Source organism: Lepidochelys olivacea, assembly GCF_965140295.1.
Source record: "Lepidochelys olivacea isolate rLepOli2 genome assembly, chromosome: 6".
Lineage (NCBI taxonomy): Eukaryota > Metazoa > Chordata > Testudines > Cheloniidae > Lepidochelys > Lepidochelys olivacea.
This window is the reverse complement of record NC_140416.1, coordinates 35,355,103-35,373,346: the sequence shown is the minus strand read 5'-3', so window position 1 is coordinate 35,373,346 and position 18,244 is coordinate 35,355,103. Positions and strand designations below refer to the sequence as shown.

Genomic DNA, 18,244 nt, shown 5'->3' with positions numbered 1-18,244 from the left:
CTATTCTGCTTTCTGCTCCCCACCCTCTTCGTTGAATTCAGCTCCTGCAGAAGAGGGAGAGGCAGCAATGCAGTGATGGTAAGGGAAGGTTTTCTTCTCTGGGTTCATGTAAGCTCCTCTCTGCACCACATTGAGCAGGGCAATACATCCCCCAAGCAGCAGGGAAAGCGAGGGGATGTCTTCATCAGAATTCTGAGGTGCATTTAGAATCCATGTGCCTCCTCGATTTGCTATGAATCATTGCAGAATGTTACTCCCATAATAAAGTTGTCCCAATCACTGTTTTATATTTTGTTATCTTCTTTTACAGAGCGATGAGGTTTTAACTGTCATCAAGGCGAAAGCACAGTGGCCTGCCTGGCAACCGCTAAACGTGTAAGTTGGTAGAGAATGGAGCCTCCCAGTAGACTCCTGTTCAATATCATCTAACAGAGTGCTCTAAACTTATTGCCTTACACAATGGTTTGCTCTCGCAAAGAAACAATATAAAAGTACTGTTGATAGATGAGTTTGTCTTATGCTTTGGTATTCTGCCAAAAAGTGCCTTTTTATTATTATTATTTGCAGTATGGCGCTTACTAACTAAATCAAGGAAAGAGAAAAAGCAGATAGTTTCATTGAGTTTTTGCCTATACTAAACAATGGAGTTCATTCAGTGTTTGCATGAATATATTAGATACTTGTGTCTGGCTGTCTGGAGTGGCTCACAAACGTGAATGCCACCCTCAGGACAGACTGTTACAAACCAGGGCTCTCAGGTCCAGAAGTCGGCCAGTTCCATCACCGTGGTCTGTGTGGCAGGGGAGTGACTGGATACTTGGTCAAAACTTACGAGCAAAGCTCTCAGTTCCTGACCTGGGGCTTTCCTTTTAGAGGATATTCCCCTCTCCTTGCCTAACTGTTCAAGGTCTTTTGTGTCAAGATCATCATATGACCATGGTTCACCCATTGGGACTAATCTTTAACCTTTAAAACTCTTAATATCACATTTAAACTTTTAACAGCATTGGGTTATGATTAAGGCTATGCTTTAGTCATGGGTATTTTTATTAAAAGTCATGTACAGGTCATGGGCAGTAAACAAAAATTCATGGCCTGTGTCCTGTCCGTGACTTGTTCTATATAACCCTGACTGAATCTTGGGTGCTCTGTTGGCGGGGGGGGCAGTGGCACATGGCCTAGGACCCCCACAGCTGCTGTGGGGAGGCAGTTGGTGGCATGCGGCCCAGGACCCTCACTGCTCCTGGAAGGTGTGGGGGGGTTGGCAGGGCTGGCAGGCTCCCTGCCTGGCTCCACGCAGCTCCCTGGAAGCGGTGACATGTCCCTTGTCTCCTAGGCGAAAGCATAGGCGCCAACTTCTGCTGGTGCCAGTGGGTGCTCGACCCTTCTCTGTCCCCAGCCCTGCCCCGACTCCACCCCTGCCTCGCCCACTCCTGCCTCTGCCCTGCCCCCATTCCCACCCCTTCCCCAAAGCCCCGCCCCACCTCTTCCCCGCTTCCTCCCCTGAGTGTGCACCCCTTTCGCTCCTCTTCCCTCCCTCCTGGAGCTTGTTACACTCTGAAACAGGTGCACTGGCTGCTGCAGAAGTCTCTTGACTTCCATGACAGACTCATAGCCTTACTTATGAACTATCCAATTGACCTGTGGCATGTGAATCTTGCTAAGACTATGCCAATGTCAGGCGGTCTGGAGTGGCTCACCAACATGGGTGCCAACTTCACGGCACAAACCCCAAATTGGTTGTGTTTTTTATAATTAGATTTCATCAACCAAGTATCCAGTGTGAACTTTTCAACCACTATAACAGTCTTAACATGGAGTCACAGGAAGTTTCCTTGGGCACTCCAGTCTATTTTGTCACCCAGGCAAGACTGCTTTTGTGAGAGATGGTTCCTTACACCAAAAATCACAACAATATTCAAGTTACTCCCAGTCCCAAAGGACTTACTCAAGTCCATTATACTTTAGATCTCTCACTAAAGATACTTGTAACCAATGTAATAATAAACTAACTACAGATTTATTAACTAAGAACAGAAACAAGAGAGTGATTTACAAGATTCAAGCAGGTAAACGTACACACACAAGTTACAGTCTTGGGTTTCAAAAGCTAATAGGCACTGCTGTAATATGCAAGCTCTATATGTCCTTTGGCTACCTCGACCTAAATACTTTGGGAATCTCTGGCTTATGCTTAGACATATTGCTCTGTACAAATTACAAGCAGCATAGTGATACAGTTCCTTCTCAACAAGTATTTTATTCCCTTCCCCCAGAGTTCAAACTGTGATGGGATGTGTCCACCTGCATATCTCTCTTCTTGGGTGTGGTGGAATCAATCAACAAAGTCCTTTGTCCACTAATATTCCAGAGTGGTTTCTCTGGTGTGTATAGGCCTTATGTTGGGAAGAAGATGACACCTCTTGTGGTAAACTAGCATTTCACAGGTTTCAGAGTAACAGCCGTGTTAGTCTGTATTCGCAAAAAGAAAAGGAGTACTTGTGGCACCTTAGAGACTAACCAATTTATTTGAGCATGAGCTTTCGTGAGCTACAGCTCACTTCATCGGGTGCATACCGTGGAAACTGCAGCAGACTTTATATACACACAGAGATCATGAAACAATACCTCCTCCCACCCCACTGTCCTGCTGGTAATAGCTTATCTAAAGTGATCATCAAGTTGGGCCATTTCCAGCACAAATCCAGGTTTTCTCACCCTCCATCCTGCTATGGGATGGGCTATTACCAGCAGGAGAGTGAGTTTGTGTGTGGGGGGGTGGAGGGTGAGAAAACCTGGATTTGTGCTGGAAATGGCCCAACTCGATGATCACTTTAGATAAGCTATTACCAGCAGGACAGTGGGGTGGGAGGAGGTATTGTTTCATGATCTCTGTGTGTATATAAAGTCTGCTGCAGTTTCCACGGTATGCATCCGATGAAGTGAGCTGTAGCTCACGAAAGCTCATGCTCTAATAAATTGGTTAGTCTCTAAGGTGCCAAAAGTACTCCTCTAGCATTTCACACTTGGTAATGCTTCTCTCCTGACTGGGGGAGTTTTACAATCTTAGTAAACATTTTCATAGTTACAGAGCAAACACTTCAATATTACCTTAAACATGGGATACAGATACTGTATGTAAGATTAATACATGCAGCACCCTACAAGCATTTCATTAAGTCTAAACAGTAAATACATTCTTATAATTCTACTATCTATTTTAACAATATTAACACACAGGCAGGCCAGTCTTTCCCAGCTGTGCATTTTTCAGTGTTTAGTGAGGCCCAGGGACCTTGGCAGGAGCTGGCATCTGGTGTGCAAGCATCACAACATGTTCTCCTATGTTGTCGTATTGTTTGGTCTGGCATGTCTAGTTTGTCAACTGTGTCCAAAGAACGGATGACACAAAAAAGTGAGGTTTTGTATCTCAGAAAAGAGATCTAAAAACAAAGATTAAAGACACTGGCCCACATCCTCAGCTACTGTACACTGCCACTGTGACATTGACTACAGTAGGGCTAATCTGATTTACACCAGCTGAGCATCTGGCCCACCATCCTCACAGGATTCTTGCTCTTGGGTCCTGTGCTCTCAGCTCAAGACAGGGTAGAATTTCATTCGCTCCAGGCTTCTGAACCTTAAATCTTCTGTAATTTCCCCCACATGTGATCTGTGCTTGGGCCAATGTAATTGCTAGTCAATATCTTTTACTAATGATGTGGCTTGAAGTATAAAATCAGTACTGGTAAAATTATCAAGTGACAAAAATTGATGGAGTGGAAAATGGTGATGGGGGGAGGTCACTTACAGAGACTGACCCAGATCACTTGGTAAAATAAGCTTTGCTGGAGGGAATGTATATTCCTGTTTTTGTGTCTTTTTGTAACTTAAGGTTTTGCCTAGAGGGATTCTCTATGTTTTGAATCCGATTACCCTGTAAGGTATTTACCGTCCTGATTTTACAGAGGTGATTCTTTTACCTTTTCTTTAATTAAAATTCTTGTTTTAAGAACGTAATTGATTTTTCATTGTTCTTAAGTTCCAAGGGTTTGGGTCTGTGTTCACCTGTACCAATTGGTGAGGATTATTATCAAGCCTTCCCCAGGAAAGGAGGTGTAGGGCTTGGGGGGATATTTTGGGGGAAGACATCTCCAAGTGGTCTCTTTCCCTGTTCTTTGTTTAAAATGCTTGGTGGTGGCAGCATACTGTTCAAGGACAAGGCAAAGTTTATACCTTGGGGAAGTTTTTAACCTAAGCTGATAAGAATAAGCTTATGGGGGTCCCCACATCTGTACCCTAGAGTTCAGAGTGGGGAAGGAACCTTGACAAATGCTTAGTCAATTATTATGCATAAGATAGCTAACTAGTCATGGCAAGCATGCATTGCTAATTTTCTACTGACTAATGGGCATGGATAATTTTCTCTTGAGTAATCCTGAATGATATGTCTTTTCCTGATATGGCATAAAGCTGATTTGTCAAGGCATCATGTCACCTAATAGAAAGCCATGTCACAACATATCATAATACATCCAGCAAAAGATCCTAGTGTAAGGTATAAAACACTAACATTATGAAATACGTAGCACTAATAAACATAACTCTAGAGCCTTGGAAATAAAGTTACAAATTTTAGTAAGGGATATCAGTCTTCTCATGCTTCAAAGTGCAAGATTATCCCTTGATGGGATCAGGATGCAACTTCCTATTCTAGTTTTAATACAAACTTAAATCAGTACAGGGGGGAAAAGCTGGTATTTCAGGCACCAATATGTTTAACTGCTCACAAATATTGATATTCTAAGGGCAATCACTGTAATTAAGTGTTGACTGCTGTAAATATATTAACAGATTTTCGTATTCAGAGTGCTACACTAGATGGACTATTTATCTGGTCAACTTTAATTAAAAAATCACAACAGAGTGAGGGGATCCTGTGACTCCCAGGGCTGGAAAAACGGGAGCGGTCTGATTGGCTAACAAATTGACATGGGGGAAAAAAAGACAGTCTCAGAAGTTGCTAGCTGTATTATTGTGAAATAATCAATCCATTACAGCAGAACTTTGGGGTACAGAATTCCATCCCCCAAATAAACATTTTTTTCTGCTCTATCTGTGGATCCAAATCCAAAAGTCCTTGCTCAGGCAAACTCCCATTTCTTCAATGAGAGCTTTGCCTGAGCAAGGACTTCAGGATTTGTCCCACAGTTAATCTAACATATCACTAGACAAAAACAAGACCAGATCAGCCAGCATTTTCTAATTCTGATGTAGTACATTACAGTGGGAGAAATCAGCCTGTTTTGGTGAGTCATGGAGGAGAGCAAACCCCTAGGCCTGGAAAAATTGTGAACTCCACAACTTGGCACAAGCAGAGTTTTCTTGTTCAATGTGGCTGTGAAATCCAAGCCAGGTAGCAATGTTGTCAGCTCATTCGTTGTTGTTACAGCTGTGCACTTTTCCATGGTCATTACCTCCTCCACTCTTTGTGAGCCTTCACCAGTAAAGTAGGTTATCATACAGGCACAAGATCTTTTACATAAAATCAATGTACATAAAATCAATTTACATAAAATGGCAACAATCATGCAATAGGAGATAGTAGTTTCTTCAGTTAGGTCTCTGATGCTTTTCCAAAATATCTGGACTTATGGGCAAAGCCACCATGTATGAAAAAAGGATACCCTTTCACCGCAGAGTTCCTAGTTCTCTGAAAAGCCTTGGACATTGAAAGCATGCAGCTGGACAGGCATAGCTCATTAACTTTCCCTCTTGAAAGATGTTACCAGAATGTTTCCAATACAGGTGGATCAGTTTGCTCATCATTAGCTGGGGCCAACAGGAGATGTTTGAATCCTTACTTCAGTGCCTAGGGATTTTGTTTGATTATTGCAAGCCAGGGAGCTTGCACCACTGTGTATCACCTTGAATCTCAATTAAAGATTTTAGGCTGTATCAGAGGGAAAAGCATAGATGGGACATGGGAGAGAAGCAATTTGCCAAACTGCTATGTATCTAGATACTGTAATGCTGGGCATTTTATAACCTATAAATCATGGAGCAGATAAACAGTATCTTTCCAAATATCATCACATGTGCAGCCAGTCTGCTTACGATAAACTAAAGGGAACTGGTCAACTTTATTATTATTATCTATATTATCATAATACCTAGGAGTTCTAGTCGTGGACCAGGACCCAGCTGTGCTTGGCACCGTACAAACAGAACAAAAAAGATAGTCCTTGTCCCAAATAGCTTACAATGTAAGTGTAAGAAAAGAGACAGATGGACATAGACAGATGGAAGAATACAAAAGTACGATGAGACAATATTGGTCAGCATGTGGTTTTAGCACACCAGCAGCATAACCATTATCAAGTTTTTAGATACTGAATGAGCAAACATCTTTTCCTGCATTTGTAACAATGCTTTAGAGTACAAAAACTGAAAGAAAATCTGATTTAGCCTTTCAGTTGTCTGTTTACTCTGCATTTGTCTTCAGCGCGTACAATAAAATTAGCCTTTCACTTTCCAGATCTCGACACAACATCTAGCAATGTTAAGAATGTGCAGATATTTCAAAAGAACAGCTTCTCTTTGAATATTTAGAAAATGGTGATGGAAATATTTTAAAATCTTTTGATGATAAGCTGAGGTCTATATGCAAATCCTCCCTCCATGTTGTTACTGGTGACTCTGTCATGAGGCATCTGAGTCAGTGCGTTCCACCCACTATTCTTCCCTTTGTATGCCACTCAGGAAAACATGAAAGTTAAAAGCAGAGTACAATAAATTAATATCCCTGCTCCCTGCTCTACTCACCACTGTTAATCTAATAGAGAATAGCTCTCCTAGATGAACAATCCATGCTAGGGAGCTATTTCCACTATCCTGGAAATGTATAGTGCACCTATACTCACTCCATAAGGGACCCACTCTAACACAGCAGCAGCAAGCCTCCAAAAATGAGCAATCTGGTGACACTGAGGGACATATTCCAGAACTGGGTGATGTCCAGCTAAGGCAACTCACAGTGCCCCTCCATAACCTCCACTTCATCTCACTCTGACACTGCTGTCCCCTGGGCTGTTTACAAGGCAAGCCTTTGCTACTACTATCTGGAGCACCTGCAAGAGGTGAGCTTCGTCCTCCACAGCCTGGTCCATGGACCTCTGGTGTTGTGACTTAGCCCAGAGAACTCCAGTCTGCCGCCCTAAGGAGCCTCACTTAGTTTGAGAGCTGGGAATGCCAGGGACGGGGATGCAGGCTTGTCATTCTCTTCCATTCGTTACTCTCTTTTTCTGACTGACATGAAAGCCCTCTGTGTTTTATTTAATGTCTCTGTCCCGTGAGTCTCACCTATTGAGACTCTGTTACAGCTAACCCTATATCACGGCCATGGTCGTATTTGTTTAATGATGATTTTGACTTATTACCTTTTCTTGGGATCAAAAACTTCATCATCTCCTTCCTCTTGCCTATCCTGTTTGCTCCTACAGTTCTCTGTGTAGCTTGAGTGAATAGCCACATCTTGCTATTGTCTGGACACTTGGCTACCTATGGCATGTTACAATCTCTTGATTGTGAGGCCAGTTTCTTGTCTGAAGTAACACCAATGTATTCCCCTTCAGCAGCATTGTGGTTAATCTTCCTTTGCCCTTTTCGAGGGGTTCTTCAAAGGCTCCCGGAAGTTTCTAGTTCAAACAGGTCATTCTCAACACAGGAATAAGCAGGGTTATGCTAAAGCACTTTTCTGTGCACATGGGAATACACTCAATATTTTACCCCTTTACTTCCTCTCAGATGCCACATATCCTGGATAGTCTCCTTCTGAACGAGGAGAGATGGATACTACTCCTTCTGCCTAACACTAGAAAATTAGGCTTTTCCTCTCAGGCTGAGCATGATCTCTGGAACAGCATGCCTTGTCACTCAGCTCTGTGTCACCATCCAGAGTAGGATACTATCCAGGAGAGAGAGAGAGAGAGAAAGAGTTGGCCCAGGACCTCATGAGAGATGCTAACAAAGGGCCTGATCCAAAGTCTATTGAAGTCAATGGGCTTTGCATCAGGCTCATATTAACTGGAGAAAGAGATGCAGATGCTCTTCTGCATCTTTTCCTTTTTGTCTTTGTGGTATTTCTTTTTATCCCCACTTTCTCCCACCCCCAACTCTACTCTACCACAGTTTGAACCAAAAATAACTTTTACAGCTACTTTGCTATACTCAGTGAAGCTTAAATTCAGCATCAAAAAGTCCAGATAATGAGGTGATTTTCCCTAGCTTTTGCAAATTTTCTTTTTTGTCATCTTTCCTTGCTTCTGCCTGTGCTCACAATACCTGTCTCTCTCCTTGCAAATGTCCTCATTTTTACACTGCTCTACTGCAAGTCAGATACTCTGGTAAACTGAGAGCTAGCTGAGTGAGAAACAGAGCACTTGAATATGTTCCCAGGCATGGACCTATTTTCCCGGTACACTTTGCAGGAAATCACTTAGGTTGCAAAAGTCAGTGGAAGCTGACAGATTTTTGCTTGGGTTCAGATTGTGACCTTCCAAAAACCCAACAATTCCCAAATGAAACCATAAATCAGTCCAGGTTCACTTAGAATTGGCCGAAGCTCTTTTGAAACTCAGCCCAGCTGAACCATTTGGCAAAGTTGGCCTGAGTTTTGATTTAGTGTTGAAATCTGGTTCCACTGCTGTTCTGGAATTTTCACATCCTTTTACTTCTCATTCATTGGTCCCCAGTAATTCAATACCATGCACATGATGGGGCAAAGGGACATACAAAATATCTGAATGAACTCCCAAGCACAAATACAAAGTGGGGCCCTTCTACTCATATTGAATGCACTCCTTTTGCCATTCACCCAAAATGTCCATACTAACCTGCATCACCTTCTTTTCCACAAGTCCTTGGTGTACCTACTCCACTCCTCATCTCCACTTTCCCAAGCCTCTGCTGGTATTGCCGCTCTCCTCAACGCCCTTATAGATGTTCCTGTCTCTACACATGCCCCCAGTATCTGTTCCTGCTTACCACATGGTGGCTGGCAAAAGAGGCTGCTGTTGGCTGCCTTCCCACTTGTCATTTCCACAGCTGGCTGTTCCAGGAGCTACAGAGATATGGGGAAGCAGCATACAGAGCCAGATGGGCGGGGAGCTTCAAAGGAGCTGGCAGCTACTTTAATCTGCTCCCTTACAGCAACAGGAGCTCCCTGTAGTGGGGGCAGAAAATTGGCAGCTTTCTCTGAACTGCTGGTCTTCTGCTTCCTCCCTCTGGTTATCCCTGTTGCTGCTGCTTCGCCCTCTGCAGTGGGAAGGGCAGGCAATGGAGCCTGACTGCTCCTACTGAGGTAGCAGCGACTTCTGCTACATGACCTGAAAAACCTACTTGGGCCAGCTTTTAACAAACTAAAATGTCAGGAAGGCACCATATTGTCCTTAATGCTGCAAGACATTCCAGCATTTATTCAGTGCTTCAATCTGGCCACATCAGGTAGATCTTTAAATACCGTTCATCTTAACAGGCATTCCATTAAACATGCAGTACAATCTGATACCAGCACAGGGTTAAAAATCAAAAATTAAAATGAGACAAGCCGTGAACCACTCCACTACCAGTGCCTCTTGTTTGCAGTTTTACTATACAGTGTATGCCTGTCTGGGAAAGCAGTTTCTGCCTGCCAGCTGTGTTTACAATGTTCGGGGGAAATAGAAGTAACAGAAAAGTACATTTGACACCCCTAAGTACAGGGGTGGTGTGGTTCTAGGAGTCTCCAGTTCTGATAACATACAAAAGCCAGTGGGAGAACACTTCAATCTTCTTGGACATTCTATAACAGATTTGAAAGTAGCTATACTTGAACAAAAAAAATCTTCAGAAACAGACTTCAAAGAGAAAAGGAGGACTTGTGGCACCTTAGAAACTAACAAAGCATTTCAGAAACAAGCTTTTCACGAAAGCTTATGCTCAAATAAATTGGTTAGTCTCTAAGGTGCCACAAGTCCTCCTTTTCTTTTTGGGAATACAGACTAACACGGCTGCTACTCTGAAAGACTTCAAAGAGAAACAGCAGAACTAAAATTCATTTGCAAATTTAACACCATTAATTTGGGCTTGAATAGGGACTGGGAGTGGCTGGCTCATTACAAAAGCAGCTTTGCCTCTCCTGGAATTGACTCCTCCTCATCTATTATTGGGAGTGTGGACTACATCCACCCTGATTGTCAACACTGGTTCTCCACTTGTGAGGTAACTCCCTTCTCTTCATGTGTCAGTATATTTATGTCTGCAGCTGTAATTTTCACTCCATGCGTCTGAAGAAGTGGGGTTTTTACCCACGAAGCTTATGCTCAAATAAATCATAGAATCATAGAATCATAGAAGGTTAGGGTTGGAAGGGACCTCAGGAGGTCATCTAGTCCAACCCCCTGCTTGAAAGCAGGACCAATCCCCAATTTTTGCCCCAGATCCCTAAATGGCCCCCTCAAGGATTGAACTCACAACCCTGGGTTTAGCAGGCCAATGCTCAAACCACTGAGCTATCCCTCCCCCCTAAATCTGTTAGTCTTTAAGGTGCCACCGGACTCCTTGTTATTTTTGTGGATACAGACTAACACAGCTACCCCCGATACTTGGCACTTTAATTACTGTTAATACTGAGGTGAAATTATTTATTAATATGTGTGAATGAGAGACAGAGAGAGAGAGAGAGAACAGAACAAAACTGAATACGGCATTCTACAGGGATGGTATGTAATATATTGTCCCTAAAGGAGGAAGATACACTACTGAAACAAAGTTGATAGTGCTCTGTTTAAATATTTAAGAAGTCCATGTCTCTGAAATGTGTTCCTGCTGGCAATAGCATAATGATACTAAATCGCTTGTTTAGGTAGCCATTGTTCTGGTGATGTCTCAGCAAGAGGATGCGCGGTTTATTTCATTAGCTTGCTGCCACCACCTGGTTCAGTCTGGATAAACCTATTCCCCAAATCTTGGCAGAAATCATTCCATCGTATTTTCTTATATAACCATTTAACAGGAATCTAACTTAAAATTACACTATATCTGCCAACTCTTATTCTCTGATAAATCTATATCAATCAGTATTGAGAGGGGAAGATTCAGTTTTGAAAACTGAAAGGAGTTAGGTAAAAAATAATGTAATTCCCAAAGTCTATACCCTAGAGTTCTGGGAACATCTTTAAGTCACTAGTGTCAATTAGTCTTTTAAGAATACTCTATGAAACAATGAATAAAATTATTCACTATAACACACCAAGTTCCCCATACAAACTAAAATTCACACAGTGCGGTATCCAAACATTTCCTTTCAACAACTTCATGAGTTTGGGAAAGTATTTATTTTACTTTCCATGCTGTCAGTCTAGTTTCTGTTCTTCCTAATAAAATATTTGTATAATAAATTACACTTTTTACCCAGTAGTAGCATGGTGTCTTTTTAAACAATAGGTAGCCGAGTAAGTTTTGTTTTGCAAAACACTCAAGTAAATAAACTGAGGATATTTGCTCAGTTTATGTTAATGTAATTCTTACCTTCCTGTTATATTATAGTGCTAAAATGACCTACTGTACTGTAACACAAAACACTGCCCATTAAAGCTTACTTTGTTTTCAGTGAGTAAAATGTTTTATCAAGAGAACTAATTTATAAAAGTGTAAATCACAAATGAACAAATTAGCTTCTGAATGGTTGTTTTGCTCAATTAATCAAGTCCTTGGACTATCCAGCTGAGAAGCACAATTAGAATAGGGAAAAGATGTGTTTTTAATACACACACAACTTCAAATGGTTTGTTATAGATTTCACTAAATGGCAGCTGAAGGTAAAATGCAGACTTATTCTGAACTCTAATTAACTGGCTGTAATGTGCACATTTTAATTTTTATTTGTTATTTCCTCTAAAGTAAAGAGGAAAGCTGATATCGTAGTCCTTTAATCACCCATCCACTGTATATCATTAGCATTTGATTATACAAATTGCTTATAAACCCTGTTCCACCTAATAATTTGAAAGTGAAATCATGCATATATAATTTCACCTACAGTGAGTGTCAGCTGGGGGTTACACAGAAATGGGGAAGTTATTATTTTATAGTTAATGTTACAGGACATTTTACAATGCCCATTTTTCTTGCAGTCTATATTAGACATTTTTCCTGATTGTTGCATTTATGCTCTGCTATTTCTGTAATTTTGGGAAAAAGGTAAGGCCCAGCTTTTTACTTCCTTTAAGATCTTTGTACTCCTAGAAACACATTTAATATACTCACCACCATACTCAGTGTGCATATTGCACCACGTAAAGTTTTCTTGAATGCTTAGATGGTTGTCAGAAGGCTATGCAGTTACCAAATTGCATATTGTGTGTTGAATACAAAAGGGCTTTAAAAAAGTGTTTCAGGCAGGGTCATTGTTTTCATTACAGTGGTAGAACACACTGTAGGCGTCCTGTTCACTTGCTGTGCTATATTCTGTACACCCTATGAGTAAATGCAGAGTGTCTGTAGGACAATGGAACAGACTTCTTGGGAGGTTGTGGAAGCTTCTTCACTGGAGGTTTTCAAAAGGAAGCCCTCTGTCTTGGATGGTTTAGACACAACAAACCCTGCATCTTGGCAGGAAGTTAGACTAGATGATTTTGTGGTCCCTTCTAACTCTATGGTTCTAGGATTCTATGTAATGGTGCTGTTGTTTGAGGAGGCTGGATTGTGAGTGGCCTGTTCAGGGAGACCCCATGGCCACACATTTATACTGGAAAGTCAAGCACGGTGGTGGATCCACTCCATGAGTAGAGAAATATGCTGGAAGACACATCCTATGTATATTAAATTGATTAATTATAATAGGCGACAGGATGGTACCTTTTGGTTCATTGAGACATGCCTACTTTAATACAATTTTACTTGCATTCAGCAAGAGATACACGAGGCACTCCGTAAGGTGACAGAGACATGGATTTTCATAGCAAAGAAAGTTACATTTCAAACCTTAACACCTCTGCCATTTTAGCTTACCTCCTGAAAGATCATTTTAGACAGACACACTGTGGTTATATTCTGCTTTCTGTGTCCATCTGAAATACAGTTCCCTTGGCTTCAGTGGAACTACTCCAGATTTAGAATTCAGTCATGCAAACCTCTCTCTCATGTATGTAACGTACTTAGTTAATGATAATAAGTGTGTGTAACTGCAACTCACGTGAGACAACTGCATGTGTGTAACTTTACTCAGGTGAGTAAAGTTATATGCATGTAATTAATATTTGTCACAAGTGACAGCAAAATCTATGTACATCACGCTAACCTCCTGTATATCACAGGCCACAGCATCCACACGCTGAAGCCAACAACTGACACTAGACTAAAGTATTACTGTCCACAGAAGACTAGACTATTACGTGCCACAGAGAGAGAATAGGAAGGAAGGTGAAGAAACCCAAAGGTTACTGCCAATCTGAAATAGGGGAAAATTCCTTCCTGACCCCACATATGGCAATCTGTTAAACCCTGAGCCTGTGAACAAGAACCTGCCAACCAAGCACCTAAAAGAGGGAATGCTCGGTGCCACCTCCGAGCCCTGGCCCACCCCAGCCAGTGTCCCATCTCCAGTTGTAGCCATCCCTGATGCTTCAGAGGAAGGAGATTTTAAAAAAACTCGGAGAATACATGGAGGGGGGAATCCGTTCCTGAGCCCAGCCAATGGCCAGCTGAAACCATGACGTGTGAGTTTAAGACATAACCCAGAAGTGAGCCCCAGGGCAGTTGAGCCCTGCCCCCTACCATCACAAACAACCCTGTGCTACAATTATACTCAGAAATTTGTCCAGCTCTCTCTCAAAGCTAATTAAGGTGTTTGCCCCCACATCTCCCACTGGGAGGCTGTTCCAGAATCTGGTGGTTAGAAACCTGCTTCTAATTTCCATCCTGAATAATTATTTCATGGCCAATTTATATACACTTGTTCTTGTGCCAACATTGTCCTTTAATTTAAATATACCTCTACCCTGATATAATGCTGTCCTCTGGAGCCAAAAAATCTTACCGCATTATAGGTGAAACCACATTATATCGAACTTGCTTTGATCCACTGGAGCGCACAGCTCCCTAAACCCCCGGCCCCCCCCCCGGAGCACTGCTTTACCACGTTATATCCAAATTCGTCTTCTATCAGATCGGGGTAGAGGTGTAGCTCTTTGCCTTCCCTGGTATTTACCTCCCTAATGTTTTTATAGAGAGCAACCATATCCCTTCTCAATCTTCCTTGTGTTAGACTAAACAAGCCAAGCTCTTCCAGTCCCTCTCATAGGATAGGCCCTCCATTCCTCTGATCACCCTAATAGCTCTTCTCTGCACCTGTTCCAGTTTAAATTAATCTTTCTTGAACACGGGTGACCAGAATGGTACACAGTATTCCAAATGAGGTCTTACCAGTGCCTTGTACGGTGGCGTTCATACTTCACTATCTCTACTGGAAATGCCTTGCCTAAGATCTCATTTGCCTTTTTCACAGCAGCATCATGTTGGTGACTTACAGTCATCCTGTGATAGACCCATGTCACTTTCCTCCTCTGCTGCTTCCAACTGATGATCACCCAGCTTGTAGCAGAAATTCTTATTATGACCCTGTACTTTGTACTATTGAATTTAATTCCATTTCTGTCACTCCAGTTTTCAAAGTCATCCTGATCTTCCTGTATGTAATTCCAATTCTCCTCTGTATTGACGATGCCTCCCAACTTTGTATCATTATCAAATTTCATTAGCACATTCCTACTTTTTGTGCCCAGGTCATTAATGAAAATATTGAATAAGATTGGTCCCATGACTGGATGCTTGAGAAATTGCACTAGTAGCCGCCATCCAGTCTGACAAGTCACCTTTCAGCACAACCCCATTACCTTTTCCCCTTTAGCCAATTCTATATCCACAGTAAAATGCTTGCCCATCTTCCCTAATTTAACTAATAATTTCCCATGGGGTTCCATGTCAAATGGTTTACTGCAGCCCAAGTATATTAGATTTACTGCACTTCCCTTATCTAAAAAGTCAGTTATTTTCTCAAAGAATGGAATCAAGTTAGTCTGGCATGATCTACCTTTGGTAAACCCATGTTGAATTACATCCCCTTTATCATTTACGTTCACAATGTGTTCTAAAACCTTGCATACTACTGAGGTCAAACTAACAGATCTGTAATTCCCTGGTTCACTTTTTTCCCTTTCTTAAATATAAGTATGATGTTAGTCAGTCATATGGTACTACTCCCGAATAGATAGACTTATTAAAAATTCTTGCTACTGGACTAACAATTTCATGTGTCAGGTCTTTCAGGATTCTGGGATGAAAATTTTCCAGTATCCGTGATTTGAGTCCATTAAGTTTTTCTTCCATCTCAGATGTGTTAATTTCCATTTCTAGACACCCATAGCCATCAACTGTACTCCTTTCGTGCACATGTTCCATATTATCATTGCTATTGAAAACTGAGGCAAAATATTAATTCACTTTTTGGGCCGCACCCTGTACCTAGATTGTCTTTAATCTCATTCCCATCCACACTGCAGAGCAGCCCAACCTCATCCATCCTTGTTTTCTTTTTATAACTATACATTTATTTATTTTAATTTCTTTGACAAGAGCTAATTCAGCTTGACTTTTGGTGATTCTCATTTTATTCCTACATTTTTGTAACCTCTACATTGTAGTTTTCTTGCTGATCAGCCCCTTTTTCCATTCCCTATAGGCTCTCTGCTTATGCCTAATAACTTTTTTGATATGGTTATTCATCCAGGTGGGTCTGGAGCCTTTTCCTATAAGTTTGTTTTCCCTTTTCTTGGAATGCAAATTTCAGATATTTTTTGCACAGCTGATTTGAAGAAATTCCTAGCCTCCTCCACATTTAAGTCCTTGAGCTTTTCAGTCCAGCTGACTTCTTCAGTTCCCATAATTTCCCAAAGTCTGACTTTTGGAAAAAAAAATCATAGTTGACAACCTGGTTCTGATTATCCTTCCATTTAATATAAATGGAATAAACTCATGATCATTTGATCCAAGGTTATTTCCTAAAACCAGCTGTTCTACGATGTCCTCACTACTTACTAAAACCAAGTCTGAAATTACATCATTTCTTGTTTGTTCAGTGATGATTTGATGAAGAAAACTGTCATCTATCACATCCAGGAGTAAGTGGGCCTTACCAGTATGAAGGCATCAACAGACTTTTGACCACAGTTTTGAGAATGTTACTTGCATAATATACAATAGGGAAATCTGTCATAAACAAACAAGCTATTCACTGACACAGTAACAGCTGTTCACCTGAAGTGCATCAAAGCCAACAATACATTATTTTCACTGGTTTCAGAGTAGCAGCCATGTTAGTCTGTATCTGCAAAAAGAAAAGGAGGACTTGTGGCACCTTAGAGACTAACAAATTTATTTGAGCATAAGCTTTCGTGAGCTACAGTTCACTTCATCGGATGCATTATTTTCACTGTAATAATAGCTGCAGCCAAGAAAAATAAAACATCTGGAAAAGAATTCATTAAAGAGCTGTATGAACATGACTAACCTGTTGATAACAAGCAACTGAAAGCAGCAAAAAGCATATAAAACATAAAATCATTAGTAGCTAAAGCATGAAAAAGAGGAAACCAGGTTCATGCTGATAAACTGCTTGAATTATGTATTTTCTCTAACTGACTTGCCAATATTGCAGACTGGGGTGAGTGGAAAGCTATGTCATTTGGAATCTCATCTGGTCTACACTACCCAGGCAGGAGAGTTATTTGTTTTGGGGGGTTTGTTTTGATTGGCTTTTTGTTGTGTGACAGTTACAAGGTGGCTTGGTTTTTTTGGGGAGAGGGTTGCTTTGAAATTCTTTTCAATTTGAAAGATCTTTAAAGTAAACCACTCCTGAGTGGTTCCTCCTTAAAGTAATATTTGGGCATCTGTCTGCCACCAAAATGGACGCAGTCTGGAGACAGTCCTCACCATGTAAAGAGTTGTTGTATCAGGAAGACATTTTCATTGCATAACAACTTTATTGAACCTATACGCTTTTGAACAATGCTACGTATTCTTACATGCCAGTAGATGGCATTCCATGCCACGTCCATAAACACATATATACAGTTAAATATATATTTTTATGTATAGCAGTATACTCAAGAACAATGTAAGTGGGTTGACAACCATGCAAGGTCTGCTATGATGAATGGTGTGGTCTAATAGATGAGGTACAATAATATGGGTTTTGCACAGTAAATGCTATGGAACATATTGGTTGTATTCATCCAGTTATAGAATATCTGTTAACTCGTGAGGCCTCAGTACCTGTACTCCTAAATGTTGCATTCTGTGGACCATATTTTGCATTCAGATAGGCACTCATGGGAAAAATTTTCAAAAGCACCCAACTGATTTAGGCCTGGTCTACATACAAGAGTCAGACAGCTTTTACTATACTAGTATGGTTAAAACAGTACCATCCTTCTAGAATGTACATGTATATATTAAATATACAATCACGTCCGCATGTACATTTTTAAAACAGTTTTGTTGAGCAGCTCTAGCACCTCCATACTTCAGAACAAGGGCTTGAAATTTTGCAGGAGGGTCAGCCTAATGTCAGGGATATGCCTTTTTCTCCTTCAGTGAAAGGAGAATATGAACACGTTATAAGCCTTTGAAAAATCTTAGTTTGCACATAGTCAGTAAAGCCTTGTTAGAATTTGGTAAATAAATTCTCTGAAGATTCTCTCTGCAGTGGACATGCCCATAGAGGAACAATTACTAACTCAGATAAGGAAACGGAGTGGAAGCAGGGGAGGAAGAAGAGGAAGACTACAAGTAGGATGAGGAGCCCCAGGTGGGGGCAGAAAGACTAGGGTTGGCTTGATTCATCCCCAGAGCACCATCCACCCTGTGCACCCTGTGAGAATATGGTTGCCCTGGAATTTTCTAACTTGACTTTTCAACCTTAACATTCTTTTAACATAGTGCTTTACATTTTGAACAGTGAATTTATTCAGAACTAGGTATTGGTTTATGAGGATGTTGGCTGGGCCTTGCCACCTAGAGGAATTCACAACCCCAAGTTAGTGCCCAGGCTCCCTGTACAATGCATGTGGGTTGTAACTGAGCTGGCAGCCTCCCATGTGTCCTTTTGTGGCCTAGGATCACACTGCAGGCGACCTGCCTCAGTTTC

General features: G+C 41.3%; 1 protein-coding gene across 1 annotated transcript in view; it reads left to right on the top strand.

Annotated features, from left to right (window-relative positions):
• The window catches only part of SPON1 (spondin 1), a 314,216-nt gene that overhangs the window by 246,324 nt on the left and 49,648 nt on the right, over positions 1-18,244 (top strand). Inside the window, exon 7 of the mRNA XM_084631647.1 lies at positions 311-375. Coding sequence (XP_084487773.1) covers positions 311-375 — 65 coding nt within the window. The remainder of the gene's footprint in view (positions 1-310; positions 376-18,244) is intronic.